The sequence below is a fragment of the Suricata suricatta genome, chromosome 14 (genome assembly GCF_006229205.1).
Source record: "Suricata suricatta isolate VVHF042 chromosome 14, meerkat_22Aug2017_6uvM2_HiC, whole genome shotgun sequence".
Classification (NCBI taxonomy): domain Eukaryota; kingdom Metazoa; phylum Chordata; class Mammalia; order Carnivora; family Herpestidae; genus Suricata; species Suricata suricatta.
Window position 1 is genome coordinate 29544845 of NC_043713.1, and position 25274 is coordinate 29570118.

The 25274-nt window shown below is 36.5% G+C and overlaps 1 protein-coding gene across 1 annotated transcript in view; it reads left to right on the forward strand.

Moving 5' to 3' along the window:
• RIT2 (Ras like without CAAX 2) overlaps nt 1-25274 on the forward strand; it is a 365817-nt gene that overhangs the window by 169810 nt on the left and 170733 nt on the right. The window contains exon 4 of the mRNA XM_029922376.1: nt 19117-19308. Coding sequence (XP_029778236.1) covers nt 19117-19308 — 192 coding nt within the window. The remainder of the gene's footprint in view (nt 1-19116; nt 19309-25274) is intronic.

The following is a 25274-nucleotide window of genomic DNA, read 5'->3' on the forward strand; positions in this document are numbered from 1 at the left end:
CATTCATCAGCTATTCATGTTGGTAGAATGTGATTACCCTTTGCAGGAAATTTCTTGTCAAATAGATATCAATGAGCAGTTTAAGTTAATTTTAGGTGGTCAGTGACAAAAATGCACCTATATTATATTTAATAAAGCAGAAATGCTAAAATTATTAGATGAAAAGAAATTACATTTGACAAAAATGTTAGATAGAAATTTACCACATTCAATAATGTAGTTAGTCCTTAAAGGAAATATTGAGAAATGTGATATTATAAACAAAACCCCACAACTAATGCTTGAGTTTTATTAGTTTGCAATAATTATAACAATCCCTCTCAAAACAACTTTAGTTATTAGAACTGCTTTCTTGCCTCTTCTAGAAGGCTTAATAAGGAGAGACTTTTCAGAAGTGATATAATCTCTCTCCTGGGATAGTTGAAAATACTTGCTCTAAGAAATTACAAATCTTCATGGAAATAAGTGTGATCTAGTAAATGGGACTTTGGTAAAATCTTTGAGTGTTAGATCTTAAAGGGATTTTTAGTATCTCAGAGGCTCAGAGTAGAGCCCTAAAATTGGTCACTTGTGAGCATAACTGTCTGTGTAGCATTTGTTTAATTTGAAGAGCTAAAACAACAATTTTTTTTCATTTTGTTTATTTTTGCTAGAGTGGGAGAGGGGCAGAAAGAGAGGAAGAGAGAGGATGTCAAGCAGACTGCTCACTACCAGTGCAGAATCCTATGTGGGACTCTATCCCACAAACCATGAGTTCATGACCTGAGCTGAAATTGAGTCAGACCCAACAGACCGAACCACCCAGGTGCCCCAACAACAAAATTTTTTTGAGTCATTTCTCAATCTTAAAATTGGGAGACGCATCACAAAAATCCAGACTTCTGGCATTTTTTACCATGAGAAAAGTACTCTAGAGCTACGCAGATGTTGCCTCATTGAGATACACACTTACTCTCCAAATCACAAATGCTCTCCTGGACGATCACCCCTTCTTCAGACTCTGCGATCACCTGCCCTGTGCCAAGCATGGTCTAGGAACAAGGGGTCTAGCTGGAGATAAAAGGGATGCAAATCTTTTACCTCACTAAGCTTACATTTTAGTAGGGGCAACATATAAACAAACCCCATGGGCTGTTAGATGGACTAGGAACTGTGGAGAAAAAAAGGAGCAGGGAGTGTAGAAGAGGTGAGGATTTTAATTTTAATTTTAATTTTAGTTTTAATAAGGTGGCCAGAGAAGGTTTCTGGAAGCGAACATTCAAGTAAAGCCCTGAAAGAGATGAAGGAGTATGCCGTGTGGACATCCGAAGGCCAGTTAGTGTTTATAGCTTGGAGGCAGGAGCATAATCAGCATATTAGAAGCACAGAGAAGAGGCCGGCATAGCTGGTGTGTGATGAGAAAGAGGAATGTATTAAGAGATCCGATGAGAGAGGTGAGGAGTGAGGGACAGTCTGCAGAAGGTCTTGTGGCCCATTGTCATGACTTTCTCCTCCACTGAATGATATGAGGAGCCATTAGCCTGTTCTGATCTGGAAAAGCTCCTGTTCTGACATAGTTAAGAGGCTCACTCTGAATTTTGTGTTGATAGGGACCTCGGATGGGCAGTGTAGGAGCAGGGAGAGCAGCTGAGAGGCTCTTAAAATAAGGTGAATGAGAGGTGATGGTGACCTGCACCAAGGTGGCACCAGTGGTGAAACAAAAGTAGCTGGAGTCGATATATCTTGAAGGTAGAACTGACAAAATAGACTGATTTAATGTAAGACACAGAAAACTGGAGAAAAGTCCAGGATGATTCCATAATTAGGACCAAAGCAATGGGAAGCTAGAGTAACTCTTAACTAAGGAGAAAGACTGCATGTAGCAGTGATATTCAGTGGCATGTTAAGTATATGAGGCAAGTTATGGGGCTCCTGAGCAGAGAGAGGGTTCAGATGTGGAGACTTCACTCCTCTTGTACTGTCCCAATAGTGGAGGGACATGGATATTGCCTAATTATAGAGGCTCTGAAGAGGCACCAACCCCTCCTTTTGCGAAAGACCATGACAGTACCCTTCAGTCTCTGCATGAGATGAAAGTAGTCCATATGCCAAACCAGATTGAGAAGTTGTTGTGTGTTTAATTGCTATTTCTAGGTTCTAAGGGAGTATTTCTACCTTGAAAGACTAATGGTAAATCAGTGTAGGTATTTGACATACTATTTTGTTAACTTGAACAATTCAGATGACAGCTCTGAAATGGCATGTCTAAGGACTAACACTTAAATGATACCCTTGAGGATTTGAGTTACTGTTAAGAGAATAGGTTATTCTTTTATAAGCTGGTACAGTGGAAATGAGAAAAAATAAAAGTACCTATCATAATAATCATAGTTCTACCACTTAACTAGCTGTGGGACTTTGGACAAGTTACTTAATCTCTCAGTTTGTAGTTTATTTAGTCCCTTAGCTCCTTTTTCATAGTATTGTTATGAAAATTAAGTGAAACTTTATATATATATATCCCAGAAAAACACCTGACTGGTAACTATGAAATGTTATATCTCAATTCTATTTAAATGTGTCAGACATTAGTATTTTAAAGCAAATCTATTACCATTAGTCTAGCACTTTTAGTTTCCATAGCAAAGAAACTGATGTGACTCCTTCACAAGAATTCTATTGGTTAGGAAGGATAGGGATTGTTATTACCTTCTCAAAAATCTGAAGAAACTGGGCCAGTGAAGACGATTGCTTAGCTGAAGATCACATACCAAGTTGATAGCAGTGTTACTATTCTTTCAAAGACATCCTATTTCCCATGGAATGTCAGGCAAGGGGGACGTAGTATCCTGAGACTATTCAAGTTCTGATTATTTGTTCCTGCCTGCTCTGGACAACATTGTAAATAGGCAGGTGAGTAACAAGAGCAATGCATTCAAAGAGGTATTTTTAGAAACATTTGTCTACGTGTCTTATTCTAGATTTACTTTCAGTGTTCAAAGAAGTTAATTACCCTTTGCATTGCTCATTGCTAACCAACTTTCATATTATGTGTATAAACAGCAAACAATGGAGTTTCATCTCTCCTGGAAAACTAATTTGTCTGTAAACAGAAACTTTCAATGCTCTAACTCAGAAAAATAAGTAATACTGGGTGGAAGGGAGGTCAGTAGGGAAAGTATTTTTAGGCAAGGGAATGGCTTTTAGTGTCCCTCAAATCATACCATCTTGACAGTTTCCTATCCTGATTCTGTGTGCAACCAGTCTATTTTCTTTCCTGACAGAAGCTCTTGGCTCTGGCCATGCAAATCTGTTTAAAATGATATACACCACTTGCTCATTTCTCTTTTGCTTCTATAAAATCTCAGTCTGGATGTCCCTTCCCCACATCCAAGATTAAACTATTCCTTCTCTCCCTTAGATGTGGTTTAAAACTCCCCTTCTGCTGAATGTCAGCAAGCCAAATATATGTATTAGAAGTCTCAGTGTCAAACCTGAATGAATGAATGCTATTTTCTAAGATATAAAGTAGGAATAAACTGGACCTTGGTTTACACTATCAGCAGTTGAATTTAAAATCCTAGACTATTGGAATTTTGTATAAGAAAACAAATGCCACTGTTGCTCGTAAGAGAGCAAATTCACCGACTTAGAATTGTGGGAACTGGAGCAGAATTAGCATCAGGTGGAGTTAAATTCCATTCTTCACCCGTCCACTGACTGACTCTGTTACTTTGGTCCAAATATTGAATTTTCCTGAGCTTCCTTTTCCTAATCTGTTAGGTAAAACTCTTAATACTTTTCAATACCACTTTATCAAAGAAACTAAGCTTATGAAAGAGCCATATAAACTGTGTGAAGTGTGATTCTTCATTTCTTAAACAACTATTTGTGGAAGACCTGCTAAGTGCAGTGTGCCGGCCACTTATCAGGTGGAGAGAGTGTAGAACAGGAGAATATATAGAATACTTTATGAGATATTGAAAATCTAAGAGAACATTTCTACTTTTTTGTTGTTAATTTTGAGAGAATGAAAATGAATACAAGTGGGGGAGGAGCAATGAGCCAGGTGAATAAGAATCCAAAGCGGGCTCTGTGCTGACAGCAGACAGCCTGATATGAGGGTTGAATCCGCAACCACAAGATGATGACCTGAGCCCCAAGTTCTGTGCTTAACTGACTGAGCCCCTCAGGTGCCCTGAGAGCATTTCTATCTTCAATTGAAGTTTGAGAATATTGGACCGGCAACATTTAAATTGAACTTTGAGGAATGAAAAGGGAACGTAAGGTACAGAAGTTGCATAAACAAAAGCATAGGGACATTGAAATACAGCTTTCCTGAGGCATTGCAATTCAGCCTCAGTTACATTACGTGCACAAATATGTTAAAGCACCAGTGTTGGCTGCTTCTCAGAGTGTTAATCTATATGATTTATACCTATAAGACCTCATTCAGGTAGACAAACAACAGGGAAATGGGCAGATTAATGCAAATTGCCATGAATTTGTATTTAATCATCTCAAGCAAATCCTCCTGGCTTGAGTCCTATATTCAAACTATGGTACTTATGGAAATCAAAAAAATCACTGAAGTATTTTTGTTTTTCATATTATATGATGTGCCAAAAGCTATCAAAGTTATGTTGTTTTCTAGCCTACTGCTGAAAGGGAGAATGAGTTCTCTAACCAGAATTCCAATTCATTTTTTGGGAATAAAAACTAATGCTGAAGAACTAAAACTGAAAAGGACATATCTGGAATCAATGTGAAGTAAAACATTCTTCAGTTAATAATGTGAAATTCTAACATTTGAGTATACAGCTTGCCATTTGTGGAGGCAACATCATCTTTAGAGTGAGTTTTAAAGCGGAACCTGTCACCTTGTTAAGGTTTCCTTAGGCAACTTTGAAGGATGCTATTTTTAAGGGAGGAGAGGAAAGAACTTGGAAACTTCAGAAGCACCTACCAAGTATGCTCACCTCTACTGAATCCCAAAGACTAGGTGCCGTTTTGTTTTTCTCCCTCTAGGACAGAAATCTCAAATATGTGAGTTAACACTTGCATAGTCTCACTGCAAATATCTCCTAGACAGGTCTTTTTACTGTAAAGTTTTCTGCATGTGTTGATTAAAAGTGTCTTGCTTTTATTTTCTTTTATTATTTTATCCCCTCAGCTGTAATCCACACATGATTTTTCTCATTTATAAGTTTCAAATATCAAATTTTAAGCATCTATTGTATGGAGAACACAGTGGCAGTTATGTTTTTGGGCTTACTTTCTCACATCAATCATCTTACCTCTGTGAAGTACTAAACTCTTGGACTATTTTGGAGACCCATATTTGAACAATCTCTCATCTGTCTACTCTGTGCCTGACTCTGAGGTTTTGTTAAAATGAAGTGACCTTGTAGAGCAATAGGAGTCTTCCATGAGAGGTAGAAAACTCTGGAGGCCTTGGCCACCATCCTACATTTGCCTCTCAAATAACCATGGTCAATCCCTTGCCTCTTGAAGAGTTTTATTCATCCCATTACCTCCCTAAAGAGGCACAAGTACCATTTCCTGGGTCCTTTGATATGATAAGATTGGGTATGCTTTTATTTTCCCCAATGCATTTTTATCACTATTTGTAAATTTATGTAACTCTGGGAAATACTTCGTCCTTGTCTTATTTGCTCTTTTTTATTCAATCTAGATTTGAGCAAATTGGATTCAACTCTGAAATATGTAGAGCAGGAAGCTTTGTGGTTAGTTGATAACTAAATCAGTTTTGCAGATGGATTTGATGTTCTCCAGAACACATCTCCTACTTCATCCCCCCCACCCTTCAGCTTACCTCTGAAACTTTGCAAGACAGCCTACTCTAAGACCATATTTCTGGGATGTCAAACTCTTACTATTTCCCTTTTTCAGCTTCTCTGATAAACCTCTGAAGTCAAAGTAGCATAAAACATAATTTTAGACTCACTCTGATAACTGTACTCTCCACATAGGCACCACATATAAAAGGAGATGTGTTTTCAAGGACTTTGGAAATTACATTGGTGACTAAATTATTTAGTAATAAAATACTGAAATTAGAGTTTGTTACTTTGATTTCCAAAAGGATGGATAAAAATGAAAGCCGGGATATAGCTAATTTTATCATTGACAAATCATTTTAGAACCAAACATATAGCATAAGTCACTTTTATAGATAATGACACATTATATCATATAATCTCCACATTGGTGGTATTAGAGAAACATTGATTTTCTTATTCCAGATGAGGAAATAGATGGTCAGCAAAGTGAAGTCATGTTTATGGGGCTTTTACATCATATTCAAAGTCATGTTTATGGGGCTCTTACATCATATTATCTTCATTATATCAGCTGTACTCTGACCTTAATGTGGAATTGGAGTGATAAGACCATCACATGTAATAGAAGAATATGTGTTTCAGGATTAAATTGGTGTTATAAGTATGATACCTCATAAAATATGGGTATCATAGAATGACCAGGACTAAGGAAAAGTGTTGCAAGGGTTAGAAAAATTAGTAGTGTCTGATTTTTCACCATTGTCATCCAAAATTTCTGAGAACAGTTCTTAGTTATGAGTTTTCTGGGGGAGAAACATGTTGTACTTTTCTTGGTTGTTTCAAATACTTAAATGGAACTTCCCTAATAGTATTCAGTATGACTAGAAATTTGAGTTCTACTACTGTATGACAAAAGCTGGTTTGGAAATGGAAGTTTATATGCATTTTAACAATTCCATCAGGTAAATTATAAGGCTCTTGATACTGTTACTGTAAAAGATCATCTATGTATTAGTTATTCAATACATGATATATCTAACATATCGGATGCTATTGTGTGAGGGCCATATAAAGATGAACACACTAGGCAGGTTCCCTGCCCTCTTGGATCTTGGAGTCCCACTGGGGAACCACAGAAAATTGTAATAACACTGTCTATCATGCACTATGATAGGCTAGTACAGTGTATTATGGCTCTTAACCATTCTGCAGACATCCATATATGCTGAAATCTGAAAGAGATGGAGGGAGGTCTTTTTCTACAAAAAGGTGAGGGAAGAGAAGCTGTTTGCTCTAGGGATGATGTAGGGGATTCTGTTAGTGCATTTTCTATCTAAGAAGTGCCTCATTCATTCGCCACTGCCCACTGTGTTCTCCTTGAAGCAGCTCAGAATCACCCCAGTATCTGCTTTTCCCTACCCTGCCCTCCTCAAATCTACACCAACATATTCTCCAGCTGGTCTACCTCCTTAACAGCATCCGCAGGGTTTTTCATGAGGGCAGTAGCCATAGCTACTGTGTGGGGTAACGAGGTGTCCTGTGTCCCAGCTCTTCCTTTAGTGACCATAATAACTGTCCCTTGATCCACTCTTACTTTTTCTATATGTTGGTGACTCAGTGACAATTCCCAAGATTTCATTAGCAAGCCTTCTGATAACCTTGTTTCTGCTTTCATCCTTAATCTTTTATAAATTTTGAGGGACTGTTTCCATCATTTTGTTTTCCAAATATACTATAGATATATTTAAAATCTGTTATTAAAATTGCATCTTTGAGGGGCAAAGGACAGATAAATTTTCTACCATTTTGAACAAATGTCTAATTTTTAAGTATCACGTATCACTGCAATAGAGATGGTTTCAGAAAGTGCCTCAAATTTTTATACAGACTAAGCAATAAGCTGCATTCTTTAAATAATAAAGCCTACATGTTATATTAGCATATATTAATATCTATGCTCTTATTATGAAAATTAAAATTCATAAGAACTATCATCTTCTCCACCAAATCCATTTTGGGGCATCTCACAGACAACATGATGAAAGTAACCCATGTTAATAGTTTCAAAAGACAGTTCTCCTCATTATCTTTTCTCATATAATTTTTCTTATAGTAAAATGTGTAAATTTTTAATTATTGCATTTTAAATAGCTACATGAAAATGATTCTAAAATTACCAAACTAGAATTACAAAGTTATTTTGTTTTTAGGAACACATTGAGAAACTCACTGAATTTAAAAATAAAATGAAGCACAATTATGCTCATGTAACCAAGTTATCTAGTAAGCACAGTTATTGCAAGAAGTTGAACTAATTCAAGGCAAATAATAATTTTTGGTGTATTCAGTTGTTTTTATATATTGGTATACAAGGTGGCAAATTTGTTTTTAAAAGAGGGATATTGGCTGACATGAACAAAAATTCTACTGATTTTTCTTGTGTAGACATGTCCTTTAAAAATATAAAATTTTAGGGGTACCTGGGTGACTTGATAGATTCAGCATGCAACTGTTGATTTTGGCTCCCATCAAGATCTCACAGTTTGTGAGTTCCAGCTCTGGAACTCCATACTGACACTGTGGAGCCTGCTTGGTATTCTGTCCATGCCTCACTTATGCTCTCTCTGAAAAAAAAAATACACACTTAAAAAAAAAGTATAAAATTTTAAAACTTTTTTTCTCTAAATTTTAAGACCAATCAAGGAAAATGTGTCTTATAAGTCTTTTACACACTCCTGTAGTACTACACTCCTGCATGTCTAAAAGTAGTGATGACATCCCTACTTTTGCTTATTATCTCTTTCCTAGGAATATTCATTCAACGTAGGACAAACATAACTGAAATGGCAGTTAGCCATTCAAACAGCAACAATTTGATGGAAGTTTTCATATCTAAAATCTGGGCAATATAAACATTAAAAACAGTTTAAGCCTTAAAGTTGACACTCAAAAATACTTAAAATATAATTGATGACACAAATCTAATTAAAGTAATAATATAAGAAATAATTGATAATTTTTGAAGTTTATTAGTGAGGAAAATATGGAAAACAATACATAAAATAATACAATAAATAAATACAATGAAAACAAAATAATAATACAATATAATACAACAAAAATACAAATAATACATACAAAAGTATGTACTCAGGTCACTGAAGATGAAAATTGGCTTTCCAACAACGTAAAAGAGATTAGACAACTAGTTTTTCTGACCTGGCATGAAAAAATAATGACATCACTACTTTTGTGGGCTCAAATTTTCTCATCTGCAGAGAAAAAGAGTTGCAGTCAATCACTAAAATCTCTATGAGCTAGAAAATGTTCAAATGTGGGGAACAATGTGTACATGAAGGCACAATTAGGAGAGGAGAAAACTAATATGATCAAGCCACTGAAGGAGGTGACCCCATTACAGCAGAGAGTGCATATTCAGGATTAATTGGAGATAAAAGTGGATATGCAGAATGATATCAGATTATATAAGGTCTTCAAATCTATACTCGTCTGCCTGATTTTATGTGAGAGCAAATGGGTAACCATTGGACCTTTAGAGGCAGATGAACTGCATAATGAATCTACAGTGCTTAAAGAAGATTAGTTGGACAGGGAAATAAATGAATGATGGATTGATTGGAAAAGAGAGCCTGGAGTTAGAGCAGCAACACAGGAGGCTGTAACTTAACTGGAAGGTAAGATAAGCTAGCACTTTATAAGAATCAGGAACCCTGCAATCTCTGCCAGGTTGTTGAAGGCAAATCAGCTGGAAAGTTAAAATGGTAAAAAAAAAAAAAAAAAAAAAAAAAAAAGTTGTATTTAGGAATATTGCAATAGGGAAAAGGGGCTCTTCACACAGAACCAGGCTCCATTCTGAATACAGAATAGACAAGTGAGAATTTAAAGCTAAAGAATAGACTGGGGAATTAGTAGATGGGAAATTGCTAAGAAACCTTAGGAAATAGGGGAATTCAAGCTAAACCAAACAAACCAGGATTCTTACTGAAGGAAGGCCAGGGTGATTAGACATCACCTGGAGGACAGTAGAAGTTGAGGACCCTAATTAGATACTGAGGATGATGAAATAGGATATTGGGAAGTTCTAGTTAAATCAACTTAGCGGGGTCTTGCTAAAACTTGACAATGTAGAGACACAGCAGCTTAAAATAAGTTCAGGGGAGCCTAAGCAGAATGTGGTCAAAGAAAGAATCTTTGTCACTGTAATTCTGATATTATGAAGGACAATACATCTTCTCTGGGAGTCTTTCCCTCATTTATAGGGTGAGAATGTGCCCTCTACTCAATACAAGTCTAAAATTTAAGAGCTATCTAGAGACCAATTACTGTACAACAAAGCTAGATGATTTGCTTTTTACATTGGAAGGAACAAAAGAGGAATTTATTTTTGCCATTTGGCTATGGAAATATGAATTACTTTGTGTAACAAGCTTGTTAGAGCATGGGACCTATATCAGACATATATTTCCTTAAATATATATACATAGGAACACATGTACCCCAATGTTCATAGCAGCAATGTCAACAATAGCCAAAACATGGAAAGAGCCTAAATGTCCATCACCTGATGAGTGGATCAAGAAGATGTATATATATATACAATGGAGTATTACATGGCAGTGAGAAAGAATGAAATATGGTCATTTGTAGGAAAGTGGATGGACCTCAAGGGTGCCATGCTAAGCAAAATAAGTCAGGCAGAGAAGGACAGATACCATAGGTTTGCACTCATAGGTCTAACAGGAGAAACCTAATGGAGGATCAAGGGGAGAGGAAGACAGAAAGAGAGTTGGGGAGAGAGAGGGATGCAAAACTTGAGAGACTATTGAATAGTGAAAACGAACTGAGGGTTGAAGGGGAAGGGGAAGGGGGGGGAAAGAGGTGGTGGTGATGGAGAAGGGCACTTGTGGGGAAGAGCACTGGGTATTGTATGGAAACCAATTTTACAATAAACTATTTTAAAAAAGAATTATAAAAAAATATATATACTATATATTTTATGCATATACCACAATTTTTATTTAGGGTAGTATCTTACCACCTGCCTTAAGTCAATTAGCAAATGCAATTTTGGCAGGTGGATTTTCTTGTTCACTGTATTTTTGTTGAGACCATCATTTCAGTATCACATTGAGAAAGACTAAAATGCAGTGGATAAAATCCTTTCATAACACAGCTACACTGCCTTCTTCCAAGATGCTCTCCTGTAGGTTTTATCAGCAGGAAAGCATTCCCCAGTATGAGTGACCTCCAACATAAACGGGAAACCAGCTGTGATGAGAAATCTCTTTGAGTGGATTTGTACCACCAGAGACAGTCATGAAACTCTGAGTCCTCGAGGAAATACAAATCAAATAAACTAGGGAAAGGCAAATAGATTTGTATAGGAGAGAACTCTGATGCATCTGAAGACTATATGACTCATCTTTTCTTCTTAGAACAAGACAAATGACAAAGTAGAGAATGAAATAAGGAACATTAAATTATTTTTAATTGATGCAGAATTCATTGGAATATATGTTTACATTAAGAGTTAAACTAGATTTGCCTTTACATGTACAGGAATGAGTAATTAAAAGTCTTATCCATTTAGTTTAGAGATTTGATTCCTGTTCCTTTTGTCTTTCTCCTAGCCTCTTCTTAAACGTACATCATCCAGGGGACAGTAAAGTCACTTAAAAACATTTAGCTTAAAGTAAGTTATTAACCAAATGATAATACAATTATCTACTGGACTCTGATCCAGGAACAGTCCCTAATGCTTTGGAAAATACAATGTTGAATAGTCCTCAGGTAGTTTAGTCTAGTGTTGTAAATGACAGTGAAGCATATGAATTATAATACAAAGAGCTATACAAGTTACATGTAAGCATGTCTGCCAAGAGGGAACTAAACTAGAAAAGTAGCTGTCAAAAACCATTTTCATAAAAATTTCCTTTACAATAGATAAATATACTCTCACTGGGACAAAGCTCCAGATTTCAAAAACGTGGCAAACATAATCCCTGTCCCTGCAAACTGATCCAGACTAGTCTGCTTTATACCCTAATTCTTAGCCCTCTGATCGATCCAAAAGATGTGCCCCCTGATTGTGGCTTTCAGACCTCTCTCACTCAGTTGTTACTCCTTCATAGAAACCAGATTTCCAGTTACTGGTGGACAGTTCCTTTCAGCTAACTAGACGAGTGCAATTCTATATAAGACAAAATGGCCTTTAAGTTATTTACTTTCTCCATCCTCTTCTTTCTCCTACTAACTTCTGTAGCTTTCCAGCCTCCAGAACTACAAAAACTGAAGTTGTATTTAATTCTTCCTTTCTTTGGAAAGGACGTATGGTATGATGTCTCTCTGATTTCCTAATTGGTATCTGTAGGGCTTGGGCCATATCATTTAGTATCTGTATAATTTTCTTTCTTCCCCATCTCTAATGTGGGAGCTAATAATAAGTTAGAGCATGAGAGCATGTACGAAAACCCAACATATTGCCTGGTATTATTGATAGAACCATCAATAGCATTTTCCCATTTCTTCTCTCTCCCAAAGTGGTGAGCAGCCAGCCTTTTTTTATTCCTTTAAATGTCAGAGATATTTCTCTTCTCTCCATTTCTGTGTTTTGTAATCTCTCACTCAAGCATTTTCCCTTTTATTTTTCCTTCATGGAAATTCACTTCAGCATTATTGTAAAAGCTTTCAAAAATTTTTTCTCTGCCTTTAACTTTTCTCTTTTCTCCATTACTCCTGTTGCCAGAGCAATCCTACTGATGGAGGGCTACATTAATTTCCTCCTTTAAAAATTATCTTGAGGTCTTGGTTTCCTATCACATCAAATCTGAAACCCTATTATCTGGTGACTTTATTCAACAACAGGAACATGCCACCCCTTTGAGTAGGCCATACTCATGTCTCTTTATTTGAAAACATTTTCCATTTTTCAGTCCCCTACCATATATCCCTCAATTTTTCCCCAACCCCACATTTCTTCCCACCCTATATATCTATCATTGTCCAGTCTTCTGTCCTTCACTGGGGCCAGAAAACTTCAGGAATGACTTAAATGTCAGAGCAGAATTGCCACTGCCCCTTCCTCTGACAGAGACCTGCACAGGGACCCTCTCTTTGGAGTCTTCTCACATACATCCTTGGCTACTCTTTTGTGGTTCTACCATGCTAATAAAGCTGGATTCATATGCCAAGAATCTGCAATCAACTAGGGCTCCATACTGAGAAGGTCCTGTACTTGGCTTAATGCCTTACTGTTGCTATCTTGAAATGCTTAATTTCAGGAAAAGTGCCCACATTTTCATTTTGCACTGGGCCTTATGAATTAATGTAGTTTGCATTGGAACCTCAGCATATGACTTGCACTGAGGTAAGAGCCTTACATATAGGAGTAAAATTCATTATATTCAGATTTTAGGTACTATGAATCCTACAGTATTCCATGCCATATAAGAATCTAGGGACTTCCTAGTTTTTCAGCATTAAAATAAAAATATTTGTAACTGTCATCCTCAATCTTAACATGCTATTGTATTTTTTACAAAACAGCTTTTCAGTTACCTTATTTGAGTGTTTCAACAGTATCATTGAGTAAATCTATAAAATGTTTGGTGAGACTTAAGTTGAAAAACACAATTAGAGACCTACTCTTAGGAAATCTTCTACTGCAGATCCCATTGGCATTGAAGATATTGCCTCCTCCTCCACTTGAAACCTCATAAGAGAAACTGTATTCAGCTCTATGTGCTTCAGAAGAGACTCATGTCATCCAACACATGAGTATATTGTTGACCACGGAGTGATGGAATTCATCATGTTCCCAGTATAGCCTTCGTTGTCTAGATGTTGAGTCAAATTTGCAGATCAAAGTCTTTTATCTTGGTCTGAATCTTCTACTTTCTATTTGTTCTTTTCCATATTTACTCATATTTTTGTTATATCTATTAAGCCATCTCAAATCTGACACATATGTAAGTGGTCAAAAATACTTAGTGAATGAGTTAAGCATTCTTGAAAGTACATGAGTGTCAAATATTGAAAGACAATGATAGACAAATTATCCTGGAGATGGCTATATTCTCTGAAAACTACAAAATAGTATAAATTCATGAATTATATTTTGCCTTTTGGATAGAACCCTGCCAGTTTATTACCACCACTATAAAAGCTTTTTGCTCATTTTAGTTGAACGCTCTTAACCACCAGAAGGCATCAGATTGAGACTGAAAAACCACATTACTATTAATTTCAAAGTGGGTACTTTGCATCAATTATAGCAAATTTATGATACCTACACCTTCATCACTTTGATATTTTCATTCCTTCTCTAAAACACAAGCAGCAACAACAAACACTTTGCTCCTCTGACAGCCTCCAAAAACTGCATTGTGGACTGGTATTCAGGTATTTGATGTTTAAGTGCCATGCAAATGCTGAATTTGGATCATGAAAGGTTATTTAAGGGTAACTGTATATAATTTTTGGAAGTAGCATTGCCTGAAAGCTGAGGAGTCCTTTATAGTTGACAAATTTAAGAAAACACAACCCATTTTATTTCTTCCATCAAACCCTCTTTGCCTTCCTCCTGCAAACTGCTGCTGCCTCTCTCTCAATCCCCATGGGACAGTAGTCCTTTAGTGCCCTTCATTTGCTTTCTCCTGGCCTAGTTGTTTCCTCAGCACAGACAGGGCCATATGTTTTTTGTTAGTTTGTGTATCTGACCACTTGGCATAGTGTCAGCTGTATGAGTGACTTATTTTTTCATTTACTAGGAAGAGAAGTTTGGTATGGAAATGTCATTATCATGAGTAGGGTAACCAGTGTAGACCATGCAGTCAGGGTTGGCCTGACTGTAGTGCTAGTGCGTTTTGCAAAGAGTGAGGCACTCAGACATTGTAGTAGGACTAGTTGAATACAATGAGGAGCTGGTCAAGTCTCTGCATTTCTGAAAACCTGCTTAAAATACTCTGATAATCAAGAAGCTGGGACATGAGATTAATCAAAATACTTTGTGTTCAGAATTAGGAGAATTCTCACACTATTGAATAGAAGAAAACCTACCCAAGGGAAGTGATGTAACTACAACATTGTACTCAAAATAGCTTGTAAAATATTAGAAATGGTTATGTTTGTAGCATCTTACACAGTAGGTCTGTTTCATAGATATTTTGCTGCTTTTGGATAGCAAATGGTATCTGGTAATGTTCCTGAATAATTAACCAACAAGTTTCATTTATAGCAAGAAGCAAATGAAGAAGATATTAACATTCAGGAAACACAGAACATAAAGCACAGAGATCTTTAATTCATGGGTGAATAAAAACGGGAGCAATATGTTGAACATAGCATTTTTCTTATGAAGTGATTTCAGTTATCATATATTATTAAGTTGATAAAAGCTGCAGAGATTCTGCTCAACTTTCTGTTCCCCACCAGCCTCCAGTGCGTCTTTAAGTAAATCATATACATGCTGTGATATGAGTTCATATAGATAAGATCTGCTCAGTGAAAGTATCCTCCCCTTTCATTAGGAGAGCTTAATTATATCTGTTTTATCAGTGGAAAGATTCTTCTTTTCAGGAAAAAAGCACTCTTAGTTTTCCAATTAAGCATATTTGAGAAATGCTTCTACATTTATATTTAATGCAGCTGAAAGAGGACTTCCTGACTGTTCTCCCAGTGAAAGGTTCTATTCTGCAGGATTTGTACCAGAGATACTCATAGGCTTAATTTGTATTGTATTTTAAAAATTGATCAAAGCATTTGTTCTTTCATTTGATTCTTTCTACAGCCCAATAAGGTGGGCTAAGTGTGTGTCTTAATCCCTTTTGACAAGGATATTGAGGCACTGAGGGGTTAGGTGATTTGTTGGAGGACATACTCTGAGTAACAGACACAGGAGGCAAGTGTATACTGTGCTTCCCAGGTCCCGTGCTCACATCATAAAGACCACTTTTGAACACAAACACATTTATATACCTTTATATCTAGATGTGAAGCAAAATCAAACAAGGAACTCTTTAAAATACTAATGCTATAACCTCATACCTGGAGACTTCAATTCAGATCAGATGGGAGGACTGGTAGACCCATTAATATAATACATATGTGATTTGAGTCCAGTTAACCAGCACAATTGGATACTCACTCATTCATTCATCCAATATTGTTTTGTATGAATTTTACTTTCCTGTCATTTGCCTGTCTACTGGTTGTTGGATTTGTTTAAATTTATTAGTCTTTCCCCTATAATGTAGTTATTAATGTACTCAATGTATTATTTTTTCTTATGTCTCACATAGAAAGAACCCTATCCAGTCCAAATGTACAAAAAAATCCTCTAGTAAAAAATTCTATCTAGAAGAGAATTCATTCATTTCTTAAAATCATATCTAGAAGAGAATTTGTAAATGAATAAGAAACCTTGGAGATGCTCAATATGACTCTCATACAAATACAGATGAAAGAAACAAGGTTCTATTTCATACTCTAAAATTATCAAAGGTCGAAAAATTTGATAAGTGGCATTGGTGAGAATGAGGAGAAATAGGTACTTTTACATAATGTTGGAAAAAGTTATTGGTATGACATCTTTAGTGGTGAGAATGGTGCTATTTCAAAAGTAAAAATGTGTGTTCTCTCTCATCTAGCGACACTACTTCTCAGATATACATCTATGCAACATTGGATGTTTAAGAATCAATATTACAACATAGTTGGTAATAGGAATAAAAGGAAGACCGCTAAATACCTGTTCATTGGCAACTAGTTACAAAAATTATGGTACATGCCATTAAAGGACTTATGATACATTCATGGTGAACAATACTTATCTGTGCTTTTATGGAATGATCTCCAAGGTGTATTAAGGATATTACATCTTAATTGAGGTTAAAAGTAAAAACTGTATATATTATGAGCCCATTTGAGCATAAAGAATGTGTAAAGGTGGAATGTGGAGGTCTTTGCTTGTGTGTCCATAGACTATTTCTGTAAGGGTAAAAACACTATTAACTGTCTTGCATTTGGGAAAGAAAACTGGGAGTTTGTGATAAGAAAACTAAGTTTTGTATATTTCTGTATCTCTTGAATATTTGCAACGTGTAGGTTATTTTTTAATAGACGACTAAAAATAAACAATTTTTAATGCTTAAGATAGTAATTGGCAAATAACATGAACCACAAATTGTAAAGTAAATTTTTTTCTGGTTTAGTTTGTACTTTTATTGTTTTGGTCATATATACTGATACACTAAATCCTTAAATATCATGTATATTTCTATGGTGAATGTATCATTTCTATTTTTAAAAATGTAATTATCAGTTATTGAAACCTATTTAACAATTTTAGCTATACGTCTCTAATCAATCCACATCAGCTGTGGAATTCTAACTGAGACAAAGTATTATCAGAACAAGAGAATGCCAAGGGTGCCTGGTGACTCAGTTGGTTAGGTGAACAACTTCAGCTCAAGGCATGATGTCACAGTTCATGGGTTCGAGACCCGCATATGGCTTTGTGCTGACTGACGGTTCAGAGCCTGAAGCCGGCCTGCTTTGGATTCTGTCTCCCAGTCTCTCTCTGCCCCTCCCCCGCTCACACTATATCTCTCTGTCCCTCTCAAAAATAAATATTAAAAAAATAAAAATTATTAAAGGCCAGAACTGTGAAGGACATCAGAACTTTTATAAGCCAACCTTGTCTTAGAGATGAAGAAACAGGCCCAAAGGATTTTTTTCCTCCCATGTTAGTGCATACACTCACATGGTGCCATTTAGGATGGAGTTTAGGTAAATTTTAGTACTAAATAAATTGAGATGGTGTGAATCAGAGAAGATAAATTATTCAAACTAATTTCACATTAGCATGGACAAGTCTTTTATTTTTCCTTTCTGGGCTCAAGTTCTTAAAACTTTTTTTAATTTTTTTCCCACTCTAAAATAATTTTAATCAAGTCAAATACAAGAAAATGTAACTGGTATATAAAACTCAGCAGAGATAAAGTAAAATGCTATATCCTGAATTTATCAATTCCTGTCTTAAACTAATTTGTAGTGACCACCAGTCAAGTTCTTAAAACCTTAAAATGATTGGTTAAACCCAGTGATACTGTTTGTACCCATCCCATATTGATTCAAAAAGATTAACCCACTAACTCAGGACCTATTAATTTTACTACCCTCTCTACACTCATGAGCACCTCAGTTTCCCAAAATATTTGGATCTATGTAAATGCTCCGACCTTTCAAAAGTCAAGCCATGTTAAATCAAATTAACATTTATTTCAACAATTACTCTGAAAAAGTATTGTAGTAATTCTTATAAGTAGTTCACTGGGTGAATTCCCATCTCCTCAAAATCTTCCATTACAGCTCAAGATCATGGGATCCTTCCTCTCTTTGAGGACTTATTTCACAAACATTCCAAGCTACAATATATACTTGTGTTCTTTTACTGTTGAACATGGTTTGTTCCACAGCCAGGGTCTAAGTCTTATATTTCCCATTGCATGTATCTAACTAGCCCTTGTGATTTTAACCATGGATTAGCAGAATAACAGTGAATGAAAACAGATATTTGGGACTAAAAGGAAAATTTTAGATTGTGGCACAGACCAAATGCAGAATTTTGAATTGCCAGGGAATTATAGGTCAGGAGGGCTGCAATATGAAAAACAAATACAGCAAGGTCTCTCAGGTTAGGACATAGGTACATTTCTCCCTGCAGAGAAAGAAAAGGATGTAAGAGTGAACCGAACTTGGAAAGGGACCCATAAACTCAGCCATCAATTCCCTCTGTTAATGCCCCTCAGGAGAAAAATCTAAGAAAACCCAAGCACATAAACTGGGTCTTAGATTATCTGTGATAATAGCTTCCTCCATTCGCAAGGATAATCAAAGTTAAACTTGGGTTTCTCTTCATCTTTTTGAGGCGAAAATTAGTTCCTCTAGGTTTTTATGTTCGGAGTACACAAATTTACTAAAACTAGATCACTAAGTAGAACGCTATTAAAAGGATATGTATAATCCCTGAGAGTTCATTAGTTAACCTGCTACTTAAAATTTCTCCCCCCAAAATCTCTTGAATCAAATTTTCTATGATTAAAGATCAAGACCCTGAACACTTTAAAGCATTCAGATTTCATAATGGTTTAGACCCCATACTGCTTTTCTATATGCAAACCCCAGAAATAAACTTTTAAAATTTTCAACCCAAACTACTTGGTCTCATAATTTATCTACTTGTGACCTTTCATTTTATTGATGTGTTGGCTTAACTGTTTTAAATTCTGTAACAATTTCCCTCTTCCTACAGGCAGAATTCACAGCCATGCGGGAGCAGTACATGCGAGGTGGAGAGGGATTCATCATCTGCTACTCTGTCACTGACCGCCAGTCATTCCAGGAAGCTGCCAAGTTTAAAGAGCTCATTTTTCAAGTCCGCCACACCTATGAAATTCCCTTGGTGCTGGTGGGCAACAAAATTGACCTAGAACAGATCCGCCAGGTGAGTGCTAAAAATTTTTTTCAGTTTGCTTTTAACTCCAAGAGTTCACAATACCAAGTATGGTTGCTTTCCAAGGTTCACACTGAGAATTATGAGAAAGCAATGATGCATGTGATTCTTCTAAAAGATCTTTTAAAATCTCTGGTAGATTGTGTTAACTCTCATGATATATCCCGTCCCACATGCTACTTTACAGTGTCTTTACCATTCCATCAGAATGATGGAATCCTTGTGTCTGGATTTGGGCTGACCCTATAATTTGTTTTGGGCGGTAGAGTTTCGTAGAAATAATGCTGTGTGCCTTTGGAGGTGGAGCCAGAAGAGTCCTGTAGATTGTACCTTTGCCACTTAAAGTGCTTGCTCTTGAGATCCATCTACCATGTAGAGACCAATGCGATCATTAGAGACATCCATGTGAACAAAGCAATACCCAGCCTCACCGCAGTTCTGGCGAGACGCCACATAAGTAAGCAAATCTACTTCTCATGTTCTAGCACTAGTTACCATCTGACCATAACTTTGTAAGACAGCTTTGTCAATCCACACGGAAGAGAGACATCTCCCAGCTGAGCCTGGACTGGGTTTCAGACCCATGGAATCATAGGCAAATAAAATGGAGTTGTTTAAACCACCATAGTTTAGAGTAACTTTTCATGAAGTGATAGATCATCAAAACAGGAACCTTCCTACTTTCCAGAATCAGAAGCCACTACTTGTCAGATTGAATAAGAAACGCCTTCAATTTACCATAAATCTGCTTCAAGATTCCCCTGCTGTATCATTGTGATACTCAGCTCCTGTCTTCAAACAAACAAAATTGACAATACAGAAACCGCAGCTGGCTTCTGATAGTGCGGAAACCATGGATTGTAATCCTTTACCAGATTTCATGCAGTTTGTTATAACTTATTCTTATCTGATCTGACACTCTCAGGGCAAGTGATGGCCTCATTTCTACAAGGTAATGATGCTTCAGTTGTTCTTAGTACTCCTAAAGGGATTAAATGACGGAAACCTAGTTCAGGGGCCAGGTGAATCATCTCACAACTCTATCGCAGTGACTCACTTTGTACAAAGGTAAATTGCTAAGTCATGCAAATCAAATTTTTATAAAATGAATTATCTAATTGAATGGTTTAGTTATAATTTTAGATGCTTTATCATTATTTGAATTGCCCTTAAATTTGAGCTGGATTTTAATAGTGTGTTTCCAGTTAATAATTTTTATTCTTCTTAAAGTAACCTGCTAATAAATTCTTTTGCTAAGATTAGAATCTTCACTAAAACAGTTTTCTCTTACTTTGTGTTAAATATATTTGGATTTTTGTATCAAATGACTTTTAAGTTTTCTTAAAGTGAAAATATCTCCTATGGAGTCAATGCTTATAAATCTATGCTTAACACAGAAACAAAAGTTCTATGGTTTCATGCAGTACATTTTGTAGTGGCATTTTTTTGGTATATTTGACCTGAAAATGGAAACATCTTACTAAAAGTGGCAGTTGACTATTTGGTAGGAGCTATAATATTTGTCTACTCTGTACCTGTTCTTCTGCATTCCTGCATTTCTTTTTTCCCAAAGTAGTGTTTAGTATGACATGGTTACATTTCTATGAGATAGGAATTCAAGTTTATCTCAGCAGTGAAATATGAATCTCTTCTGTGATACTTGACAAAAAGAAAGGAAAAAAACGAGAGGTATAGGTCTGGTGGTGAACACTTCCGATAGTCCTCTGAAGAGTGGGGACATTCTAGGTTATTAAATTTTTATTTTCTTTTAGAACTTGTGGGAAATGACATGTGGGACCCTAAGATGGAAATTTGCCATCAGTGATTACATGACCACATTTAACTGTACTTCTCAGAATTCCTAGAGAACATAAACATTAAACTGAATGCCAGTCAAGAGAGCTACATGTGACTCTTGCAAGCTAGTACATTTGAGAACATGAGGGAAGCTTCTTCAGGCAAAAGTTAATCAGACTGTCTGTAGAATGATTTTTCTCCAGATTCCCAACACTGCCTGGCATTTGCTTTCCCCTCACCGTTCTGGCTCTGCTTCTGCTTTCCTAGCCTCAAAGGTGTTCAACAGGACCCTGGCCTCAGCCTGGGTAATTGCAGATTAGCAGTGATGTGACTCACAAGCATCACAAACATCACTGAAACAAATAAAAATAATATTAAGCTAATTTAACAGATTTGCAGACTTCTCCTTTTAGATAAAAGCAAGTAAACAAGACAGTCACAGAAAGTGCAAAAACCATGAAAACTCAAATTACAGTCTTTTGAAAACTGCTCATGTACCAATGTCTCCAATAATGAAGTGTTGATATGCAAATTTGGCTTCTGGCTGTGGTGTTTGTGATAGAAATAATTGTTCCTATAATTGTAGAGTGGTTTTTTCTTTTCAAAATGCTTTCAATTCACACTTTATTTTAATCCTGTAACTGCCCTGTGTAGTTGTAAGGCAAGCAGTTGATGGATGAGGATATTTGAGAAGTAAATATACTGATAGAAATGGATTTTTAATAAAATACTGCTGTTAGTGACAAATTTAAGACTAAAACCCTGATCACCTGTACTCTTTTTCTTACATAAATCTTTAAAGGATAGGTTTTTCAGGTTTTTCCTTCCATTTTTTTTCTCCAAAAACAAAGATGCTGACACCTGCATCATCTATAGCTCAAAGGAGTTTTGTGAAGAGTCCTAGAGTGATAATGTTAAACTCTGGAAGCTTCTGAAGGAAATCATGCTGGTGCTTATGTTCAGTGTTAGGAGGTAGAGAAGCAGAGTTTCTACTTGACAGCTCTTCTTCCTCCTCATAGAAAGTGGGTGAAAGGAAAGTGCTGATAACAGCTGCTTCTTGTCTTGCTTGTTTGGCAGAGTGGGTGGCTACATTTTGAATCTATCTTGGTGAATTCCAAGGCCCTTTTAACCAAGAAAAAGAAACATGTTTTGGTGCCAATGTCCTTCATTGTAAATTATGTCTCTAAACAAATATATTTAAGGACTCTATTTAACTTTGAGTATTTTTTTCTGAGAACAATATTCATTTTGACATTGATCCTGATGCTGCATTTAGTATTGCAACGCTCTGTGCCTGGCACTTAGCACACATGATTTTATTTAATCTTTACCATAAGGCCATGTAGTAAGCTCCTTTATGGTAACTATTTACCTATGAATCATCTGAAACTTGAATATATTCAGTGACTTGTTCAAGGTCATAGAGTGAGTTAGGGCTGTGAGAACATGTCCCATGTTTCTGATTTGAAATCTCACTATTTTATAATTTGGGCCTGAAAACCATTGTTGTTTTTTATGAAATTGTTTATATTTGTTTCAGGAGCTTAGCATGCTTCTGAGAGGATAGAAGATAAGCAGTTGCATTTTATTGGAGCAGGAAGGAGCAGAATGATAGCTCTTAGGAGGTGGAGTGAGGAGCCTCAGGACAAGGCACTAAGAACCAGTGTTGAGAAGAATGTGAGGAAGATGAAGGGCAGGGAAATGAAACTGCTGAAAGGCACTGTTGTCTAATCAGTGGCATCATCTTGTCCTGAGTCCAGCCAGACTATCCTAAAGCCCTTTTTAAAGTCCTAGGCTACATTAGGACCCTGAGCTTTCATGGCCTTTGTCCCTATTAGGTCTTCTGCTATCACACTGCAGAGTGGAAGGTAATAATTTCTGCTTTTTTATGTTTTTGCAAGACTCTGCAGAGTAAAAATGGAGCTATAAACAGAGTGAGTCTCAAATATCTGAGAGCTGGGTTAGAAAAGTTTTACGTACGTTGCAGACCACAAACTGTTTTATCCTAAAGATAGACCATGACAGACCTTTCAATGTTGACAGTCTAATTGCAGCTTAGTACTCAGCTGGAAGTCTTGAAACTCAGCTTTCCACAGCCTGACTCTTTGAATGCAGATCTGGAATCATGAAAACCCTTTGTTTATTCTTCAGTTATCTATCTACTGAAAATAGCTTGATTCCCTTATTTAGAGGGGCATAGAAAAGCTGTAGAGATAAGAAATTGCTGTATTAAGAAAAATAACATCTATTTAGAGTTTTTGTCAAGTATGTACGTACCTCAACAGAGCGGTGGTAGTTTGGGAGCACAGTAAAGGAATTGAGTAACCCAGTCTCTGTCCTCAAGGACTTTCTCTTCTCAAAGGATTGATGCACATGATGTATAGCATTGTATCAAACAACAGAACTAAATGTTGAACAATCTGACACCTTGCATAAGTGCAATTGTTGTAGAAAACCAGAAAAGATCAATGTTGGCAGCACCTTGAAGATGCTGAATGGAGTAGCATCCTGACCAGGTAGGAAGGAGCAGGTGAATGGTGACAGTTCTTTGGGGAAGGGCCAACAAGGGTAGGTGTCGAGAATAGGAAATGAACCACGATTGTGTGTATGCACAAGCCATGGAGTATTGAGGAGAAGAAGTTGGGAAGACCAGCCTGCCTGGCACATACATATCAAGCATCCTCAGAATAACTTGATAGATAGGGCCTACCTTGAAGACACACTTGGTCAAACACAAATCATAAATATGTACCAGAGCATGTTGGATATGCTATAATGCAGTAGTTGCAAATGCCACTCAAGTTTTTAAAAGTGCAAAAGAGTAATACTTCATCTTTAATCAGTATATTAGATAATTAATGTAAACACATTTTTCCAAATGATGAGGGTTTTTGTGGGAAGAGAAGCTTGATAATTATGCAATATAATGGGAGTACACATTTAAATTTGACAATCATCTAGCCCTACTTATCCTTTCAAAAGCATCTTCTTGATATGCTATTTCAATTCAATAAACATGCAAATATATTAACTTCAATTAAGATGGAAAGCAAAGCTTAGAATTTGATGTAATTTATCTAGATGGGTAAGTTTTGAAACTAGAATTTGAACCCAGATCAGTTTTCTGATATTTAAATAACTCTAAAACTGTTTTTTAAGTACAATTTATTTACCAAATATTTAGTAATTACTCAACAAGTGACTGGCACATTTTTAGAATCTGGTTGTTCAAGAGTGAACATGACAAATTAAAACTTTAAAAGAATCTGAATTTATAGTAGGGGAGACAGATAATCAATTTGTGTATGTATGTACCAACTACACACTATGAAAATGGTGTGAGTAAAACCAAACACACATAGAATATATTTATACATATATACACACATGGGAAGAGAAATGCTTTCAAATATTTGAGCAGAGTTGTGGCATGAATGAGTTTTCATTGTCCATCTAGTTGATGGCAGAGGGCAAGAATGGAAGCAAGAAGACCAATCAGGAGATTTAGTCATCAGGATGAAAGAGGATGGCAGTTTGGGTAAAAGCAATGGACTATTCATGAATTCCATACTCGTGCAGCACACTGACAGGATGACAGGTGACAAAATTACAGTGAAGTTTGGAAACCTTTCATGTATGGACAAACTGTTACATCGTTCAGTGGTACCTGAGGGCACTGCTGCATTGTTACACAATACAGACCATGATGGACTCTTCAAGAAAAAGTTAAGGCCTATATTTAGCAAATACATTTTAGAAAATAACAAAGTATATCATCAAAAGAATCAGATAGTCCTGAGTTCAAATATTCACTGAGATAATCACTGTGTCCTTGGACAAATGAGTGCCAAACTCAAGATGAACACCCAAATTCTCCCTCAAAAAAGTGTATCCCTCCCAGCACAGAGGTAGGAGGCATAGTCAGTAGATCACGTCAGCTGTCAGATGCTTCAAGGTCATCCTCAGTGACACAAAGCCTCCTTGATTGAGGTCCTACCCTTCCCAGGGATATCCACTTGTAGGGAAGTGTGGCAAAAATTTCCAGCCATTACAGCCCAGTGAGACACTGTTAGAAGCAAATCTTGCTCCAGATCCCCATGCTGGTTTGGGCTTGCACTGTCCTTGATCTTTTCCCTGTAAAATCCAGCTTCCTACTTTTT